Here is a 22018-nt window from a genome sequence, read left to right on the forward strand (position 1 = left end):
ATATATGACAAGCCCACAGCTAACATCAGGTGAAAATCTGAATGCTTTTCCTCTAAGATCAGTAAGACCACTCTTGCCACTTTTATTCAACATAGTACTGAAAGTCCTAGCCAGAAAAATTAAGCAGGAAAAAGAAATAAAAGGTATCCAAATTGAAGAGAAAGAAGTAAAACTCTGTTTGCAGATGACATGATTTTATAAATAGAAAATGCCACCAAAAAACCTGTCAAAATACACAAATTCGGTAAAGCCACAGAGTATAAAAATCAATATGCAAAAATCTATTGTGTTTTTGTACACTAACAACAAACTATCAGAAAGATAATTTAAGAAAATAATCGTATTTACAACTGCATCAAAAAGAATACCTAAAGATAAATTTAACCAAGGAGGTGAAAGACCTGTACACTAAAAACTATAAGACACTGATGAAAGAAACTGAAGAAGACACAAATAAACGGGAAGATATTCAGTGCTCATGGACTGGAAGAATTAATACTGTTAAAACACCCATATTACCCAAAGCATCTACAGAGTCAATGCAATCTCCATCAAAATTCCAATGGCATTCTTCACAGAAATAGAACAAGCAATCCTAAAATTTGTATGGAACCACAAAAGATCCTAAATAGCCAAAGCAATCCTCTAAAAGAACAAAGCTGGAGGCACCAAGCACTCTGATTTCAAACTCCATTACAAGATTATAGTCATTGTAACAACATGGTATTGGCATAGAAACAGACACAGAGATCAGAGAAAAACATTACATAATTATAAAAAGGTTATTTCACCAAGATGACATAGCCATCCTAAATCTAAATGTGCATGTACCCAACAACAAAGGTGCAAAGTGTGTGAAGCAAAAACTGACAAAACTGTAAGGATAAGCTGACAAATCCAAATTGTACTTGGAGACTTCAACAACCCTCTCTACAAATGACAGAACTACAAAGAAAATCAGGAAAGATAAAGAAAAACTCAACACCACCTGTAATTAGGATCTAATAGATTTATTTATAGAACATTCCACCCAACAATAGCAGAATACACATCCTTTCAAGTGTCCAGAGAACATATAGAAAAATAGACTATATATATCTTGGTTGTAAGACAAACCTCAACAAATTTAAAAGAAGTGGAATCATACATAGTATGGTCCCTGACTACAATGGAATCAAACTAGAAATTAACAACAGAAAGACAGCAGGAAAAATCTCCAACCACTTGGAAACTAAATAACACACTTCTAAATAATCCAAGGATGAAAGGGGCAATTGTGAAAAAATCCATTGAAATAAAGGAAAATAAAAATACAACACATCAAAATATGTTAGAAACAGCTAAAATAGTGCTGACAGGGAAATTTACAGCACTAAGGCACACCTAAGAAGAGGAAAAAGTCTCAAATTAATAATCTAAGCTCCCACCTCAAGAATATAAGAAAAAAACGAAAAAAATAAGCCCAAAGCAAGCAGAAGGAAAAACAAAGATAAAGCAGAAAGCAATGAAACTGAAAACAGAAAAATAGAAAAAAAAAAGATCAATGAAACAGAAAGCTGGTTTTGTGAAATAATCAGTAAAACTGACAAATACCTAGGAAGACTAACAAACAAACAAACCAAAAAGAGAATCTCAATTAATTTTATGAAGCTAGCATTACCCTCATAACAAAACCAGTTTATATGGATAGCAAAAACAAAAGACAGTACAAAAAAAGAAAACCACAGACCAATAACCCTCACGAATATAGAAGCAAAGATCTTCAACAAAATATTAGCAAATAAAATTCAGCAACATACAACAAGTGTTATAAACCATGACTAAGTGAGATTATTTCAGGGATTCAAGCCCGGTTCAATATTTGAAAATCAATCAGTGTGATCATTCATATTAACAGGTTAAAGAAGAAAAATGATAGGATAACGTCAATCAATGCAGAAAAAGCATCTGACAAAATCAACACCCATTCATGATAAAAACTCAGAAAAAAAGGGAATAGAGGCAAACTTGCTCAACTTGGAAAAGAGCAGCTACAAAAAAAACTTACAGTAAATATTACAGTTAACTGGGAAAGATTGAATGTTTTTCTCCTAATACTGGGAACAAGGGAGGATGTCTGCTTTTACCATTCTTTTTCTAGCCAGTGCAATAAGGCAATGAAAGGAAATAAAGGCATAGGGAGTAGAAAGAAGAAATAAAACTGTCCCAATTTTCAGGGTTGTCTCAAATAATCTACAAAGAAACTCTTAAGAGTAGTAGGTTGAGTTCAGTGAGATCACAGGATACAAGATAAAAAATGCAAAAGTCAACTGTATTTTTATATAGTAGCAACGAACATATGAATATTGAATTCAAAAATACAGTATCATTGGGGTGCCTGGGTGGCTCAGTCGGTTAAGTGTCTGACTCTTGATCTCAGCTCCGGTCTTGATCTCAGGTTCATGAGTTCAAGCCCAGCACTGGGCTCCACCCTGGGTGTGGAGTCAACATAAAAAAAAAAAAAAATTACAGTATCATTTACAATCACTCAACACAAAAATGACACACCCTGTGTAAATCTAATAAATGTGTAAATCTAATAAAAGTGTACCAGACTTGTACACTGAAAACTACAAAATGCTGATGAAAGAAATTAATGATAAGTTAAAAAGAGAGCCATACCATGTTCACAGACTGGAACTCAATCAACATAGTGAAGATGTCAATTTTCACCAAATCAATATACAGATTTAACACAATTAAAATCCAATCAAAATCTCAAGACAAGTTTTGTAGATTATTACAAAATTTGGAAAGACAAAGAAACTAGAAAAACTAAAACAATTTTGAAAAAAAATAAAATGGATGAAATCAGTCTATCCAATTTCAAAACATATATATAGCTACAGTAATCAAGACTGTGTGTATTTGTGGTGAATAAACACATAAATCAATGGAACCAAACAGCTCTATACAATGCCCAGCCAATTTATGACAAATCTGTAAAAGCAATTCAATGGAGGAAAGACAGCCTTCTCAATAAATAGTGGTGGAACAAGTGGATATCTACAGGATAAAAAAGACAAAGAAAGAACCTCAACCTATGTCCCACATCTTATACAAAAACTAACTCAAAATAAATCATGGACTTGTTTTAAAAAAGAAAATCTTCAGAACCTGGGACCAGGCAAAGAGATCTTAGATTTGTTACCAGAAGTATGACACATGAAGAAAGCATTAGTTAATAAACTGGACTTCACCAAATTTAAAAATTTTTGCTCCATATGAAAGACCCTAGTAAGAGGATAAAAAGTAAAAAGACAAGCACAGACTGGGAGAAAATGTTTGCAAATGACGTTTCTGACAAAGGACTAGTATACTAGATTATGTACAGAACTCTCAAAACTCGACAGTAAAAAACAAAAAACAAAAAACAAAAAAAGCCCACAACAATCAGAATATGGGCAAAAGCCATGAAGAGGTATTTCACCAAGAAGAATATACAGATGGCAAATAAGCATATGAAAAGATGTTCAGTATCATTAGCCATTAGGAAAATATAAATTAAAACCAATGACATAACACTACACACCCATGAAAGTGGCTAAAATAAAAAATAGTGACAACACAAAATGCTGATGAGGATGCAGAGAAACAGGATCATTCATACATTGTTGACGGGAATGTAAAATGGTACAGCCACCCCGGAGAGCAGTTTAGCAGTTTATTAAAAACCTACACATGAATGTTTAATAGGAGCTTTATATGTAATAGTCAAAAACTGGAAAAACTCCAATATCCTTCAACAGATGAATGGTTAAACAGTGTTTCATCCATATTATGGAATAGCACTCAGCAACAAAAAGGAACAACAATTTTCTGGACGAATCTCCAAAAAAATTATGCTGAGTTTAAAAAAGCCAATTCCAGAAGTTTATGTACTTACAATTCCATTTATATAAAATTTTTGAAATGACAAAATATTAGAAATGGAGTACAGATTAGTAGTGGCTGTGAATTATGAAGGGGATGGGGATAGGGGTGGGAGGAAGTGGGTGTGGCAAAAGCAACTGAGGGATCTTTGTGGTGATGGAAAAGTTCTGTATCTTGACTGTATTAATGTTAATATCCTGGTTAGTGATATTATACTATGGTAACCATTGCAGGAAATTGGGTAAACAGCAAAGGAGACCTCTGTATTATTTCTTACAACCACATGAATCTATAATCATCACAAAATTAAAAAGTTTAACCAAGAAAAAAAATGGAAATTTCTGAATATAAATTAATCTAAAGAATCCAAATCCCAAAGAAATGAACCTTTTCTTAAGAAGGCAGACACTTCTATAAATGAAGTATTTGGCAAGTTTAGACCCGAGGAGGCAAAGGACTGGGCCTGATACGGTTAAGAAACTCTGCTGGGGTAAGAAGTGCATTTTTTTTAATGTAATCTCTATGCCCAATGTGGGGCTCAAACTCACAACCCCAAGATCAAGAGTTGCATGCTCTACTGATTGAGCCAGCTAGGCGCCCTAAGGAGTGGAGTTTTTAGTGACCTGGGGGTTGGCATGACAAGTTAGAACCTGGAAGAGCCTAAAATGGAGAGTTTGTTATCCCCACACCCTGGATCATGCTCCTGGAACATTTACTAATGGTAAATGGATCATGTTCCAGGAACATTTACTAATGGTAACTGCAGCATAGGAGGCTGGGAGTTGGGCTAGAAAAGCACTGAAACAAGTCTCAAAGTTCTTAGAACCTAAAGTCCTGCTGGTTGAAAGGACCTATGAAAGACACAGAACTGATCTCACTCTTAGGATATTTGAAAATAGCAGTAAGTAGAAAGTAACTAATGAAGCAACCTAGCCCTACACAAACTCAACTCCTAACTGATTAGTTTCATTCTAGCTTCTGGAAAGGTAAAGAACAAGGGTTTAATCTCAATGGTTTTTTTTTTTTTTTTTACACACTATGTAAAGCACACAACAAAAACTTCAAGATATGAGAAAAATCAGGAAAACATGAATAAGGGAAGAACTATTAAAAGCAGACCCACAGGAGAACCACAGATGACACAGACATTAGAACTAGCAGAAGACAAAAACGGCAATTTTAAATATGTAAAATAACAACACAAGAGGAAAGGATATACAAAGTGGATACAATAATGAATTTAAAAAGAAAAATGGAATTTCCAAAAAAGAGCAAATAGACGTTCTCAGAGTGAAAAGTACAATAAGTGAAATTAAGGAAGTCTTATGACCTATCAAAACAAAGTAATTTTAAATGCTATAGAACTGTATTCAATGACATAAAAGAATTTTCAAAATATATTAAATACAAATGATCCCACTGTTCTGCCAAGTCCCCCACTCTACTCCAATCCCTCAACCATGACAAAGACTACTAATTTATGACAGCACTCTTTCCTTCAACCTGCTATCAGAATTCTCAGCAAAGACCTCTAGATACCCAGTATCAACTGAAATTGACATCATAAATAAAACCTGTTCGATTCAGACAAAAGGTAGGTTATCTTAGTCACAGGGTTTATGAAGAAATGTAAAGTTACCACTTTATAATGGAGCAGGGGATAAACTTATAAAGTAGGTGAAACTGTGTCTTTGATTCCTCCCCCTCTACCTCCCAGGTATAAATACCCAAGAGAAAGACTTGTACAAAAATGTTCAAAGCAGCTTTATTCATAATAGCCCCAAAATGGAAACCAAAATTCCCGTAACAGAATAAACAAGCTGTAGTATATTCATACAATGAAATACTATATAGCTATAAAAGGGAACAAATTACTGACAAGCACAGTCACATAGATGTTGAGTAAAAGAAGATGTAAACAACCATATACACTGCATGATTACATTTATAACAAGTGCAAAACTAATTTACAGTGATGTGGGACAGAAAAACAGATTATCTCTGGGGAAAGCATACTGTTTCATAAAGAGCAAAAGGGAATCTTCTGGAGTACTGTAAATATTTTATATCTTTTTGTGGGCAGTGATCACAGTTCTAAAAAGGCATGAAGATACATACTTAGGATTTGTGCATTTTACAAAAAAAGTCAATGATGATGATAATAACAAGGCTGTGAAACAGGATATCATTAATGGCTGATAAACAGGAATCTCTAGGAATTACTGGAAGATGTTAATACACTACTGAACTGGGGGAATGGTGCTAATGATGAAAGCATATTTTTTTTATTGCGTGCTAACTTTACTTAAACTACTCCTGGCATTTTTTCCCATGCGTCCTTTATAAACATCAATTCAAAATCATCTTTTTAGTTATTTATCTTCCCCGCTAGTTCAGAAGTTCATCTGGGGCAGGGGTTGGCAGATATATTCTGTAAAGGGCCAGATGGTAAATATTTTCACTTCTGCAGGTCACATGGTTTCTGTTGCAACTACTCAACTCTGCTGCTATAGCACAAAAGCAGCCATGACAATGATTAAATGAATGAGCATGATCTAATTTAATTTGGCCCCCTGGCTGACCCCTGATCTAAAGCAAGAACCATACTAATCATCTGTTTTTCCATGTCTTTCTTACAGACAGTATAGCACTACATATACAGTAAGTACTCAGTAAAACAAAGCTAAAGGGAATCTTAAAAATGGTTTCTTCTAATCCCTTCATTTTACATAAAAAACCATGAAATCCAAGTTAAAATTTGCTCAGTATCACTATTGTTTACGCAGTGCCTTTTAATAAACACACGAAGATTTAACATGGCTCTTTAATACTGATTAAAATTTGAAATACATTAACATAAGAAATTAAAACAGATTATTTTAGAAAAATTATCTTTACCTATAAAATTTATTTTTAGTTTGCTTATAAGCTATCAATACAAACTTTGAATCATGCAACCATAAGGAATCAATCTAGCACCTACTTAAAGCTCACCACAGAATGAAGTGAAAATGAAAACTAAACTGAACTTTGTTCCAGGATCCAAGTTTTTCTAAAAGCGAAAATGACAATGAACATATTTAATGGGAGTTGGCATTAAGCAATAAATACACTTTAACAACTAAGTTATCAGAATGTTTTATATAATTATACTCCAATCTAATAATAATATATACTTTAAAAAATTATCCTACTACAGGTTATTGAACACTTTTACCTGGCACTAAAACAATGAGCAAACGGTAGAGGGCAGCATTTCTATTTACTATTAAAATTTAGCTTTTAAAAATCTAAAAAAATCCTGAAATCTATGTACAGGGACTTTCTTTTAAAAGGTCTCACAACACCCCTTTCAAAGTTGCTGGCTAACATACAATTTTAATACAACCTAGCACAACTAAAAGTGCCCTGACATACAAATATGAACATTTAAATAAAAGACAGCTGTTTCACCCAAAGAAGCCAAATTTTCTATTTTAATTCCCAAGCAATAATAAGCCAACAAGTCAACATTTCTCTGGTGATTTATTTCCTACCACTCTATCAGCTATCTAGTTAAAACAACCAGTTGTTGAGTACCCAATGGAATCACAAATAAGTTTCTATTTCCACATATGGACAATCCTTTTTCTCTATCTATGTAAGACTACACACGAATCACCAAAAGAAGTGTCAAAGTTATTACATTCATGAACTTTTGGCAACCAAAGATTCAGCAAGCTGTCTCCAAAGATCGAGCATTAACCTAACTCTAATATCTAAGCAGCAAATGAAGAGGTAGATAAAATAGAAACAGGCAGGGGTAGAAGTGTCTTTAAATCCCACCCTTTTTCATTTTCCTTTTATTCCTATTTCCAGAATGCCTTAATGATAGAGCTGTACCATCTACCACCCCTAATAAGAACCAGCACACTAGTCATAAAAGGCAAGGAATAGGAATTAGAAAAGAAGGAAAACCTACAGTGTCAAACACAAAGAGAATGATTCAGAAAAAGACTGTTTTGTCCAACCAGAAGGTTATATATTGTATTACTATTTAATAAAAATTATAAAAAATCTAACAATTAGTAAAGTCTTACTAGGTAGTCGTCCTTTCACACACTTGACAATTAATCTTTAACAACCCTGTAAAGTAAGTGCCATTATTTTCCCCATCTTAGAGATGAGGAAACTGAAACACAGAAGGATTAAGTGACTTGTCCAGGAATCAAGCATTGGTACTAGAACTTCAAAGGTCTCTAGAGCCTGAGCTCTTAAATATTTTTCTTCACTCTCTCTGCCCAAGCTAAGTGACACAACTTCAGTTGGGTGATTGCTACAGAATGCAGACTACAAGAAATTTTAAAACAAGAATAACAAAACAGGAAAAACATTAGTCTTAGTCCTCATTCACTTGAAAGTCCGATTGTAAAAGGACAGGGTAGTACTTGAAATGCAATCTCTATTATTCCAATTCAGTAGGTCCTAAATAAAGTGAACCCCAGATGAACACTAACTGCATATAGAAAACTAACGAAAAGGTGAAATAGTCAAGAAACAAGACAATACATTCTGGAAAGTTCAAAGAAATTTAATCATGAATAAGATTAGGAACTGTAATGAGCCTTTCCAGATGTAAATGGAGAAACAATTTAATGAAAACACATTTAATATAAAATAGGGAATTTTAACCGGGAAAAGTCTGAAGGTGAAAGTTAAGATACTTGTGGCAATATTTATGAAAACACTGAAAATGCCCATACCTTTTATACTAGAAATTCCTCACATAAGAATCATGGTTATGGTCAGAGATTAAGCAGAAAGTACATCATTTTAAGAGAAAAAAAATAGAAATAATTCAAATGCTTACTCATTAAATAAATTATAAAGCATCCAAATAATGGAGTCATTTTTTTTAATGGAGTCATTTTAAATGCTATTAGGTGATCACCCAATAATGTGTAAGGATTTTCAAAATATATTAAATACAAATGATCCCATTGTTCTGCCAAGTCCCCCGTATTTCTCCAATCCCTCAGCCATGGAAAAGACTACCCGATGACAGCACTCTTCCCTTCAACCTATTAGAATTCCCATACAGACAGACCTCTGGGCATCAACACTAACCAGAGTTGGCACTAGAAATAAATCTGTTTCATTTAGTCAAAGGCAGGTAACTTTAGTCAACTGGTAAAGTCATGGAGCAAAAGGCTAGGCAAAATTTATGAAATAGGTGAAATGTGCCTTTGATTAAACAAAACCAATTGTTAAGAACTCTAAGAGATTAATTTAAAATCCTGCTCCCCAGGCTAGGGAATCAAGACTATTGTCTAGTCTCTTAGTGGGAGTTTACACTAATAGTTGGGAAAGGTATATAAGAGAGAAACTTAACCAGCTTTCCTGCCTCTCTCTTATGGGCAGGAAACATTTCCTTAATGTGCACTACTTATTTAGAAGGTATTTCTAATACCAAAAGACTTTTTTCTTGGCTATTTAAGTTGATTCTAAAGTTTATGTAGAAAAACAACCAGGAAAAAATCCTCCCCACCTCCTTTTTAAGAAAAGCTCAAAAACAGAGATCAATGAGAGAGAATATATTAGATGCTAAGGCATATTAAAAAGCTTCAATAAGTAAAACACTGTCCAGTTGGCTCATGAACGTACAGACCAATGGTACAGAATTGAACGTCCAGAAGTGGACACAAATACTTAAGATAATTTATTTGTCAGAAAGTGGCATCTCAATTTAATGGGGGTAAATATGGACTTTTTAATAAACAACACTGGAACAAATGGGTAACCACTGGAAAAACAGTTCCAACTAACACTATACATCAGGATAATCTTCAAATGGTCCGAAAATTTAAAAATGAAATTCTAGAGTATAAAAGGGGGAAAGGGAAGGGGAGGAAAAAAAAAAACCCTGCAACTCCTATCACAAGGACTAATCTCCTTGCTATAAAAAGAGCTCCTAAAAATTAAGAAAAAGACCAACAACCCAAAAGAAAAACTATAATAAATCTTGTCTGAAAATATGAGATGCAAATTAAAACTATATTTATACAACATTTCTCACCCAACAAATTGTCAAAAATCCAAAAATTTGAAAATCTATTCTGTCAACAAAGTTTCAGGGAAACAATCACTTTGATACATTGCTGGTGGGAATCCAAAATGGCACAATTCTAATGGAGGAGAGTCTGGCAATTAGTTACTAAAATTACAGATGCCCTTACACTCTAAAGCAGCAATCCTATCATCATACAGATATACCTGCACAAATATAAAATGACATACATACAAAGCTGTTTACCAAAGCACTGTTTTTAATTGTAGAAGAAGGAACTTTGGTGCCCAGCAAAGATACATTTGTATCTTCTGAATATTTTGGAATTTCTCATGATACACAGTATTAGGTGTGGATCCAACTTTAATCTTTCCCCAATTAGAACCAGTTGTTATATGCCATTTACTTAAAAGTTCATGTTTGGTTAAAAAAAGTATGATATATCCATACAGTAAAATACTGTATTTCTGTAAAAATAAATGAGGAAAAGCTCTGTGTCCTAAAATGGAGAACTTCAGGGTATTTTAAGTAAGTAAAACCGGTGAGGGGCACAAGATTGTAAAAACATGAAAAACATAGGACTTACTGCATAAAGGAGAAATAAAAACGTTCAAGATAAATAGAAACAAAAGCAGTTTCTTGTGGGGACTGGGGGGAAGAAAGAAATGAGACATCGCTATATAAACTCTTTAATGATAGTTTTGATACTTGAGTTTATTTTGAGTAGTATGTGAGTTTATTACCCACTCAAAAAAATGCTTAAAAAATTCAGGGGGAGTAAGTAAATGAAGGGTTGGCTGGTATATGGGAATAGGTGTTATAGATCAATAATCTAAGTCCCATTTAAATTAGTTAAATTAAAATTAAGTTCCCCTGTCAAACTGGCCACATTTCATGTGCTGGTGGATTGGACAGATATATAACATTTCTGTCACTGCAAAAAGTTCTACTGGAGTGCCGAAGCTGTGAGTTAACATTTTCAGCCTAGAGACAGAAGTAAGCCCGAAAAAATGGAAAAGGATCTGTCTCTCCCAAATTAGGTATAAGGCACAAAGAAAATACATACTTTATATATAATCAGTCAACAAATCAGCCAAATATTTAAGTTACTAGTAGTCAAGTGTCAAGACATGTACATTACATCCCCACGATAAACTAAGAAAAAGGTAGAAAACATTGGGAGATAGGCCACTTTCTGGATCCTTTTGGATCTACCATAGAGAGAGAAATTTTAGTGGAAATTTTCTAGGATGTCAACATATAACCATATTCAAAATAGGACTTAAAATCCATTATAAAGTAAAATATTCTTCTTTAATCCACAAATTTGGAACATCTGTACCAAAGCTTCATTCATTCAACAATTATTTACTGAGTATCCACTGTAAGTAGATACTCAGACACTTGGTTAGGCATCCGAGATACCTTGGGGAAAAAAGTCTTACTTTTAAAGCTTATCAAACACTGAGAAAAACACACATTAATAAAGAATCACACAAATATATGATACAGTGTGTGTTATAAAGGAATAGTAAAGTATACTTGTAGAGAAACCTTTTTTAATCTTGGGCATGAATGAAGGCTTCCTTGAGGAAGTCATATATAAGCTGGAATCTGAAGGGTTAGTAAAATTTGGGGTAAGCACTTGCAAACTGAGGAAATTATTATTCATGAAGATCTCAAAGAGGAAGGAAACACCTCACAGGAATTGACAAGAAAAAAAAAAGGATCTGATAACAAAAATAATGAAAACCTGGCATACAACTCCTAAAACATATGTATTGGGAATCCTTAATTGAAAGAACTCCCAAGACTGCATGTATCAACTTCAAATATCACCCCAACAGTAGTATACGGACTCCAAGTTTTGGAAAATAAGTTAAATAATAAAATAACAACAACTGGTACTGAGTATAAGAGAGTCTCCTGAAATATAAAAGTTCCTTTTCTCCTTTCTAAGCTTAATCAAGAACATACAGGATAATTTTTTTATTCTTTTCAGGTCTTTCTCCTACCACCCAAACTTTTGCTAAATGGTCCTAAAAGAATAGAGACAGAGAACATCCCTTTTATACTTGATAAAGAAGCAGTATAACAAAAGATGGAAAAGGACATGATTCTACTGCAAGAATTCTCGTACTAAAGTTATGCAACTCCCTTCTCTCAGAAGTGAATGGACAGCTGGGAAATCTCTCTACTAAAGAATATGAATGCCCCTACCTGTAGTTTATATAGCGCTTTACTGCTAACAAAAGAAAACATACATATATAACAATACTACCAAATCATTCTGGTTGGACCTTGTTTGCTCCTCTGAATTAATTTTCCTAAGTGATAAAGGAGTCTGACAAAACCACACTTGTCTGCCTGGCTCCCTGACAATATTAACTTCACCCCAACTGACATATATTTACAAAGAAGCTAGCTAAGAACACAAAAATTTACAAACACAAAAATAAGTATCTTTTATAAAGACATTATGTGAAAAGCACAAAATATTGTATCCAAGCTGATTAAACTATATAAATATCTATGTATGTATACTAACAATAGTCATAAATACTGCTATGATAGAAATGCTCACTAGGATTTTTTCCCCTGCAAAATACCTGAATTCAGAACAATACTTTTTAAAACTCAAAGAGAAAGTACATTTTCATTTTCACTAAGAGGCAAAACAAACATCTGTGTTTAAAACATATTAATCAGAAAAAGAATGTAGAGCTATTTATGATCATCTTAAATTAGTAAATGACATTAATACTACTGAAAATAGAGGCCAAGATTTGGCAGTTCAGTAGCAGTGATGATTTAGTCATCACATCTCACAACCTAGTCATTTGCAAACATTTTAAAATAAGAGTCTTCATTATGAAGAACATACAGTTATGGGGAGAAAAAACCCAGAAAACTAATCATCATTGCTTTAGCTCAACCCACATGCCTGTTCTTAAGGGTATCCATGGTAGCAGTGATGCAACATGCCAACCCAGCTCCCCGTGCCTACACAAGTGGGAGAGAGGGGAGGCGGATGATGGAAAAAAATCTCACTTGGAAAGGTGTTTTAGTAATAACATGATAGAATTACATCAACTATATTGTCAGACTTTAAAAACACATATAAAAACCATAAAGCTCTCTAAAGATCAGAAAAAAGAAAAGATCCAAGAGAGAAAACATGTAGCAATTTAGCTGAAAAGAAAATTAAGAATTTTCCTCTTCCTGCTGTAGTCATTAGTTAAATGTTCAAGGGTTTTATTTCTAATAATAGATGAAATTATTTTAATTTAGCTCTTTCAAAAGTAACTACAAATAATGTTTTAGGCTTCCTAATTTCCAACCTACATCTTTTCTATTTTTTCTTTAACAGTTACATAATAAAAATGTAGAAAAACTTTACGACTTTCCATACAACTTTTTTTTAACAATAGCAGCTCTCTTTTGTTTAGAAAGGGTCAAATGCAAAAAAAAAAATTTTTTTTTTAAATTAAGAAGGGTAAGGATGAGAGAAGAGTGAGCATTTCAAATAACTTGGCTATAATATAAAAAATAAAAAACAAAAACCATAAAAAGAACTCCTGGAGGAAAAAAAAAAAAAAACCAAAACCTGTCTTCTAGGCTTTTTGCCCTTTAAACATTAAGAATATTTAATAAGACATTTTACATAGAGGTACACAGAAGACATCCCCTTATAAACAGGATGGGACCAGATAATGAGCATGTTTGTATCTGATTAAAACTCCTACTGTTGGAACTATAACTCTTTGAGCAACAAGCAAAGAAAACTAATTTCCATCAATTTTCTCACTTTTCCTTTTGTGAGAAATAATTCACTATACAGGAACAGCATACTTTCAGAATTTACAAATTTACTTACTCTTAGTACTGAACATTATTTTATAATCTCAACAATTTTGTCTAACAATCACTGTCATCTTAAGTTACGGAAATAAGAACCAACAAAGTAAACTATTCCATAAAAAACAATATGTAAATTGAAAATGTAAGCATCCTGAATCTTATACAATCATACAATGTCCACAAACTGGTGCTCAGAAATAAAAGAAACCAAACTTAGAGATTAAGTAAAGTATGCTGCACTTTGAGGACAAGGAGTAAAACAGATTTAAAAACAAGTATTTCCTTAAGGAGTACTTGTACAAGTTTAATCATTTTAAATCCAAATCAACATCTTTCCAAAGGCAACACAATCAGAACTTAACTATTTTTAAATTTTGAAAAAAAATTAACTATTTTTACAATTGATGGGAGAGTCCAGAAAATGTTCTCAAAATGAGTTATACTTTAAACCAATATGACATGTTGGGGCAAAAAATAAAATAGAAGGGGAGAACTTTCAGAATATATTTGTAAGATTTAAATATAATCAAGGCCTTATAAATCTTTGCTGTTGGGGAAAAAAGCTTCCTATAGGTCTCAGAGAAAAAAAAATCCATTCAATACACTATTTTTAGCTATCTAAAACACATTTCAGATTACCTTCCCTAAAGAATATAAACTAAGCATCACATGGATTCAACTATCTATTTTCAAATATATAACAATGTTACACTTTGTTTTCAAAATACATTATGAACAAAAAGGCCTCTCACATTCTGTCACTAACAATGAAATGGAGAAAGCATACTGTGTCTTACCTTTGTGGTTACAATGCACAGGCAATCCATTACTTTACCATTACAATATTTTATACATAAAGCAGTTTACTGCAAACTATTTTAAGTTCCATATGAATAAAAAAATTAAAGTTGTGAGATAAAACCATAGATAAAAAGTTGTAACTGTGATCAGATCTCTCCAGGATCCATTCTTAGAGGTATCAATTTTTCTACTACCTAAAATACAAGAAACCAGAATGTGTCACGTGCCCTCCAATCTTCTTTATGTAATCTATATCTGAAGAACTTGAAATTATCCCACAAAACACCATGGAAGATGTCAGGGTTTATTCCATAAGAGTTCACTGCTGCTTCAGATGCTATTTCATTAATCCCTCTTTCCAAGATATGAGGTTGACAAGGAGTCATCTGATGAAATGTTCCACAAAGAGGTTTCCCCGATATAAATTTAAATCTGCTTCTTGCTTGCTACAGTTTGGATATTCAAGAAACAACTTCCAAAAAAGAAAAATCACTAAAAAAATGCAAGCAAACATTTCTTCCACTAAACCATTTCAGCAACTGCAGCTTGCAAAGTAATGACTTTCTCAGGCAGTAATGAATGGAATATTCCATGTGGTATTTTTGAGAAGGGGAGAAGGAAGAACAAAATGCAATAATTTAAAATAGTATGTCTAAAACTTACCTCTTCTCTCTTTACTAAAAAAAAACCCAACATTTTACCAATGAAGCCAGATTTTAACTTTAGTGCCTAACTAAATCCATTTCACCTAATCCCTTACAAAAAAAAATTAAAAATTAACACCACAAAAAGATAATTACAACTTTGTAGCATTTTAAACTCTTCAATAAGACTTCATTTTAACCCAGCAGAGTAGCCTAACTACTTATGAATTATGAATTAATGTCCTGTCCTCAAGATCACTGTGAAACAGAGCTAGATAGGCTGACAGGGGACGAGGCAGAGGGATGCAACTGGCTTTCAGTCTCATAAGTTTGCCGCCTCCCTTTAAAAATGTACAGTAAGGGGGCACCTGGGTGGCTCAGTCATTAAGCGTCTGCCTTCGGCTCAGGTCATGATCCCAGGGTCCTGGGATCGAGCCCCGCATCGGGCTCCCTGCTCGGCGGGAAGCCTGCTTCTCCCTCTCCCACTCCCCCTGCTTGTGTTCCCTCTCTTGCTGTGTCTCTCTCTGTCAAATAAATAAAATCTTAAAAAAAAAATGTACAGTAAGGAAGAGAACTACTTGCAATTTCCATCCACCAGGTTTCCTCATGGTCTACAGGTATTATGAATGACCTCAAATTCAAATTACTAAACTGTTGCCATTTGCCTCTTATACCCCAAGTCCTATGCCTAATGTTTCAGATATCATGGGCTACATCAGCAACTTTCATTAACAAGGGTTATAAGAAAGAGTTAATACATGTATATCACTTATATCTATCATATAATAAGCAACATCATCATTATTATTGATTGGCTATCAGGTGATAGCTTTTTGTTTCAATCCTAACAGGATACACCTAAGACATATCCAGTAAAGTTTACCTTGAACAGAGTCTAACAGGACTATTGCAAGGATTAAATTAAACAATATGTGCACAGCACTAAAAATATTGCCAACCTTGTTAAGTGCTCAATAAATGTCAGTTACAGCTGTAAATCTACATACATAAATGTAACTATAGGGGCTTGGGGTGGCCAGAAGTAAATTTCACCATGGGTGAACAGATCCTTTCACACATGCAGAACAGAGAGAGCCTGGAAATTACACGCTTCGTTGGAGACTGAGAGTACCCCCTTCTTCCCTTCCTACCACACCAACAATCTTTAGCTCCCAACATGAAAGAGTAAAGCCCACTTAAGGCTAATGACTCCTCAAATAATTAAACTTTAAACATTTTTAGGAAAAATACTGAAAACAACTTTAATAGGCAAAATAAAGAGGCATGTGAAACTCTTTGGCTGGTTTTAGTGTTCTGAAATTTATGTGAAAATTTTATTATATCTAAAATAGTCTAGCCCAGAGAGAACACATTCCTACGTTTGGCAGACCTCATTAACAGCGGAGGTTGAAAATCACCATACCAAGAGTCAAAAACAGGCTCTGTAATTTTAAGGAGTCATTTTCTTTTGGGGCAGGAGGTGCGCCTCAATTTCCCCCTTTACAAAATAAAAAAAAACTCAGTAGTTTCTAAGAGTCTTTCCACTTATAAAATTCCTATGTCTCAATTTCTCAATTCATTGTATTCTAAGCTCCAATGGGGCAAAACTCAAGAATGTCTCATGTGTTTACCACTTTATCCCTAGCACCTGGTAGCCACAATGTAACAGGGGTTCAATAAATATTTGTTGAATGAATAGCCTTTCTGATATCTAAACTATAAGTGATTACAAAATTCAAGAGTTCTGAAATGACCCTGAAAATCAGATATCCCATTTTCCCAGTAAAAACTAATCAAAATAGTTTTGCCAGATCAAATATAAGCCTGTGAGAATATAAATGAAATAATCAAATACCTATTTTAAATTGACTCAATTAATATATTTAACAATACATATTATTAAAATAATATGGCTAAAATATTTTATTCCACTCACATTCAGAGAACAATTAGTCAAATTTTTCATATTCACCTTAAATGTTAGGGTCGTCATTGTAATACAGCCACTTTTGAAATCATCTAATCATTTTGATCTCAAACATCAATTTCACTTCCATCTAAGTCATTTAGATGCTGCACTTTTTGAATCCATATATTAAAATGTCACCTGACATTTTATCTCAAATCACTATTAGTACCTATTCACGTAATACACAATTTTCCCCATTTGTTATGTAGGTATATATTAGAATCTCTATAATACAGCCACTTACTTTTATTCATCAACATACTTTTTAATCTTTCAAAAAGGCTTGTATATAATATCCAATACTTGACGATTTTTAAGGTCATACTCAGCCACGATTATTTAATCTGTGTTATATTCTACACTCACTGCATTTTCTATAAACATCCAAACTTGCATGAAGGACATTTCAAGCCAATGTGTTCTTCTTAAACTGTCATTTGTGTGCAAAATAATTTAGAAATTACCCTGTAATACGAGCAACTTTGGAAGGTCTGAAATATAAGCATTTTGGGATGGCAACATCTCACCTAATATTCAGGCACATAAGATAGTTAACAGTATTTTAGAATACCAACAGCTTTCTATATATAGGCAACTGTTTCAACCATGACAGAACAGAGAAAGGATCAACTCTCCTACCTTAAAACTAAAGAACAGGACATATAAGAAAAAAATGATTTTTAAATATTGAACAAAGGCAGTGCAAAACAGTGATCCTTGTGAGAAGAAAAACAAGTGAGGTGAGTCCCATAAATGCCTCAGGTAGACTGCCTGCAAAAAGTCTCCAGGCTGCAGCATAGGGAGGGGGGAAATAAAGCCCAGCAATCTAAGGTAAGGAGAGAGATGAGAATTCAGGAAGGCCAAGGTGTCTAAAATTCATAGGTAAGAGTACCAGGGAGAAGACAGCTACATAGGGAGAGCTCCACAGATCTGGATAATTCTTCTCAAGTCTTCAGATTATTTCTGCTCAGTCAGACATATAAGGACACTTGGGGAAAGAACTGTAGAAAGAAGCAGGTAGAACAATCCCAAGAGCTCTCACAGGGCCAAAAACAATGGAAAAACTCCTAATATATAGAGCTGGGTAGAGCAGTCAGAAAAGTATAGGCACACCTCTTACTGCACTTTGCTTTATTATGGATTTTTGTTTATTTGTTTTACAAATTGAAGGTTTGTGGCAACCCTGTGTGTCAAGCAAGTCTACTGGCACCATTTTCCCAACAGCATTTGCTTACTTCGTGATTCTGTGTCATATTTTGGTAATTCCGGCAATATTTCAAATTTCATTATTCCATTTGTTATGCTGATCTGTGATCAGTGATCTCTGGTGTTACTAATGTAATTGTTTAGGGGCACCACAAACTGCACCCATATAAGACAGCAAACTTAATAAATGTTGTGTGTGTTCTGACTGCTCCACTGACCAGGTATCCCCCCCATCTCTCTCCCTCATCTTGGGCCTCCCTATTTCCTGAGACACAACAATATTGAAATTAAGCCAATTAATAACTCTATAATGGCCTCTAAGCGTTCAAGTAAAAGGAAGAGTCACATATCTCTCACTTTAAATCAAAACTAGAAATGATTAAGATTAGTGAGGAAGGCATGCCGAAGCCAAGACAGGCTGAAAGCTAGACCTCCTGTGCCAAACAGCAAAGTCGTGAATGCAAGGAAAAGTTCTTAAAAGTGCTACTCCAATGAATGCATGAATGATGAGAGAACAAAAGAGCCTTATTGCTGACACGGAGAAAGTTTTAGTGGTCTGGATAGAAGACAAAACTAGATACGACATTCCCTTAAGCCAAAACCTAACCCAGAGTAAAATCCTAACTCTCTTCAGTTCCGTGAAGGCTGAGAGGTGAGGAAGCTGCAGAAGAAGTCTGAAGCTAGCAGAGGTTGATTTATGAGGCTTAAGGAAAGCAGCTGTCTGCCTAACATAAAAGAGCAAGGTGAAGCAGCAAGTATGGATAAAGAAGCTGCAACAAGTTATCCAGGAGATCTAGCTAATTCATGAAGGTGGCCACACTAAACAACAGATGTTCGATGTAAATGACAGCCTTCTATTAGAAGAAGATGCCATTTAGGACTTTTCATAGCTAGAGGAAAGGTCTGACTTGAAAGCTTCAAAGGACAGGCTGATTCTCTTGTTGGGGCAAATGCATCTGGTGACTTGAAGTTGAAGCTAAAGCTCATTTGCCATTCTGAAAATCCTAGGGCCCTTAAGAATTATGCTAAATCTACTCTGCCTGTGCTCTATAAATGGAATAACAATCCCTGGATGACAGCATATCTTTTTACAACATGGTTTACTGCATATTTTAAGTCCACTGTTGAGAGCTACTGCTCAGAAAAAAAGATTCCTTTTAAAATATTACTGTTCACTGATTATGCACCTGGTCACCCAAGAGTTCTGATGGAAATGTACAATGAGAATAATGTTCTTTGCATACCTGCTAACACACAACAGCCATTATGTAGCCCATGAATCAAGGAGTAATTTCAACTTCCAAGTCTTAAGAAATGTATTTTGTAAGGCTATAGCTGCCATGGATAGTGACTCCTCTGATGGATCTGAGCAAAGGAAATTGAAAACTTTCTGGAAAGGATTCACCATTCTAGATGCCATGAAGAACATCCGTGGCATGAGAAAAACACTCTTCATGGGAAGAGTTCAAAATATGAACATTAAGAGGAGTTTGGAAGAAGTTGATTACAACCCTCATGGGTGACTTTGAGGGGTTCAAGATTTCAGGGAAGGAAGTAATTGGAGATGTGGCGGAAATAGCAAGAGAACTAGAATTACAAGTGAAGTCTGCAGATGTGACTGAACTACTACAACCTCATAACAAAACTTAATGGATGAAAAGTTGCTGTCCAAAATATAACACATAGGGAAAAGACTGAAAAAAAGAGGTTCTTTATCCTTTGCTACATCAAGAAATTACTAATGAGTATGCAACATTTTAATACAAATAAAGATTCTTTATTTTTTTTTTTTTTTAAGATTTTATTTATTTGTCAGAGAGAGAGAGAGAGCACGCACAAGCAGGGAGAGCAGCAGGCAGAGGGAGAAGCAGGCTCCCCGCTGAGCAAGGAGCCCGAATGCAGAACTGGATTCCAGGACCTTGGGATGACCTGAGCCAAAGGCAGACGCTCAACTGACCACCCAGGTGTCCCATAAAGATTTCTTATTTTTAAAATTTACCATTTATCAAACACTTGATATGTGTATCAGACTCTAAGTTTTGCATAAATTATCCCATGTCATACTACAAGCACCATATGAGGTGAGCTCTGTTATCATCTCTACTTTACAGATGATGAAAGAAGCAAAATTAAGCAATTTTCTCTACATTATATAATGTAGTACAATATTTCTAAATACACAGATTCAGAAACCATGTTACAAAATGATATGTATGTATCTCTCATTTTCAATATGTATGTATGAGCTAAATAATAATTAACATATAGGATTAGCTGAATAAATATATATCAAATGGTTAAAAGATATCTCAGAGAAAGAATGTTTAAAAAAGACTTTCAGGGGGCACCTGGGTGGCTCAGTTGTTAAGTGTCTGCCTTCAGCTCAGGTCATGATCCCAGGGTCCTGGGATTGAGCCCCGCATCGGGCTGTCTGCTCAGCGGGAAGCCTGCTTCTCCCTCTTCCACTCCCCCTGCTTGTGTTCCCTCTCTCGCTGTGTCTCTCTCTGTCAAATAAATAAATAAAATCTTTAAAAAAAAAAAAAAAAAAAGACTTTCAGTAACTTTTTGGGTATATGTATATTTTAAGATATGCCAGGATTACGTTTGTAATCACAGATTTTTTTTTTTAAGGTAAATAACTGAAAATGAGAGAGGGCAGCAACTTTGGAAAAGGAGTGTCAGAAGCCAGGTTACAGTGTATTAAGAATGAGAAGGAAAGAAAGAAAAAAGAAGCTTAGGTAGGAAGAGAAGGTAAGCTATCGGGTCCTACTAAGAAGCACTATTTTGTTTTTCTTTTAGCAGAATCTTTAAATATATTTATAGGATAAAGAATGGTGCAAAGGCCCAAGAAAGAGAAAGAGGTTATAGATAGTAAATGAGAAGAGTAAAGAATGAGATTCCAAAGAGAAAAGCATCAAGAGCAAAACAGAAGCTGTTAGCATTAATTACCTGACAAGGTGACTTTCACATAATTGAAAACATACTTTTTTTTAAAAAAAGATTTTATTTATTTGACAGAGAGAGAGAGACAGCGAGACAGGGAATATAAGCAAGGGGAGTGGGGGAGGGAGAAGCAGGCTTCCCGCCGAGCAGGGAGCCCGATGCGGGGCTGGATCCCAGGACCCTGAGATCATGACCTGAGCCAAAGGCAGTTGCTTAACCGACTGAGCCACCGAGGCGCCCCTCACATTCTTTTTTTTTTTTTTTTTTAATTTTTATTCTTTTTTCAACCAACTTATCAATTCCTTCTTTAAAATCTTTTTTAATTTTCATCTTTACAGTCATATTCCATCCCTTCATCGTATTTACCCTTAATATAAGTTTTTCTTTCTTTAAAATTTGGGGAGGCAATTTCTTCTAACAGACCAAAATACACCCAAAATCTAGTATGTGGCTCTGTTCTAATCACCAGCCTGATCATAGTCTTTTTTTCTTTTTCCCCCTTTCTTTTCTCCCTGGTTTTGAGTCTCCTCTGATTTGTTTAGTGTATATTTTTCTGGGGTCGCTGTTACCCTTTTAGCATTTTTTTAGCATTATGTTCTCTCATTCACCTGTTCTCCTCTGGACAAAATGACAAGA

At 34.4% G+C, this 22018-nt stretch overlaps 1 protein-coding gene across 19 annotated transcripts in view; it reads right to left on the reverse strand.

The window, feature by feature from the left end:
* DLG1 (discs large MAGUK scaffold protein 1) overlaps nt 1-22018 on the reverse strand; it is a 254142-nt gene that overhangs the window by 200904 nt on the left and 31220 nt on the right. The window contains exon 1 of one of the 19 annotated variants that reach the window (XM_032406851.1): nt 14617-15595. The exons of the other annotated variants lie outside the window; for them this stretch is intronic. Coding sequence (XP_032262742.1) covers nt 14617-14646 — 30 coding nt within the window. The 5' untranslated portion in view covers nt 14647-15595. Of the gene's footprint in view, nt 1-14616; nt 15596-22018 lie in introns of those variants that run through there. 19 annotated transcript variants of the gene reach the window in all.

This window comes from Phoca vitulina, unplaced genomic scaffold (genome assembly GCF_004348235.1).
Source record: "Phoca vitulina isolate PV1807 unplaced genomic scaffold, GSC_HSeal_1.0 scaffold8, whole genome shotgun sequence".
In the NCBI taxonomy this organism is placed as follows: Eukaryota; Metazoa; Chordata; class Mammalia; order Carnivora; family Phocidae; genus Phoca; species Phoca vitulina.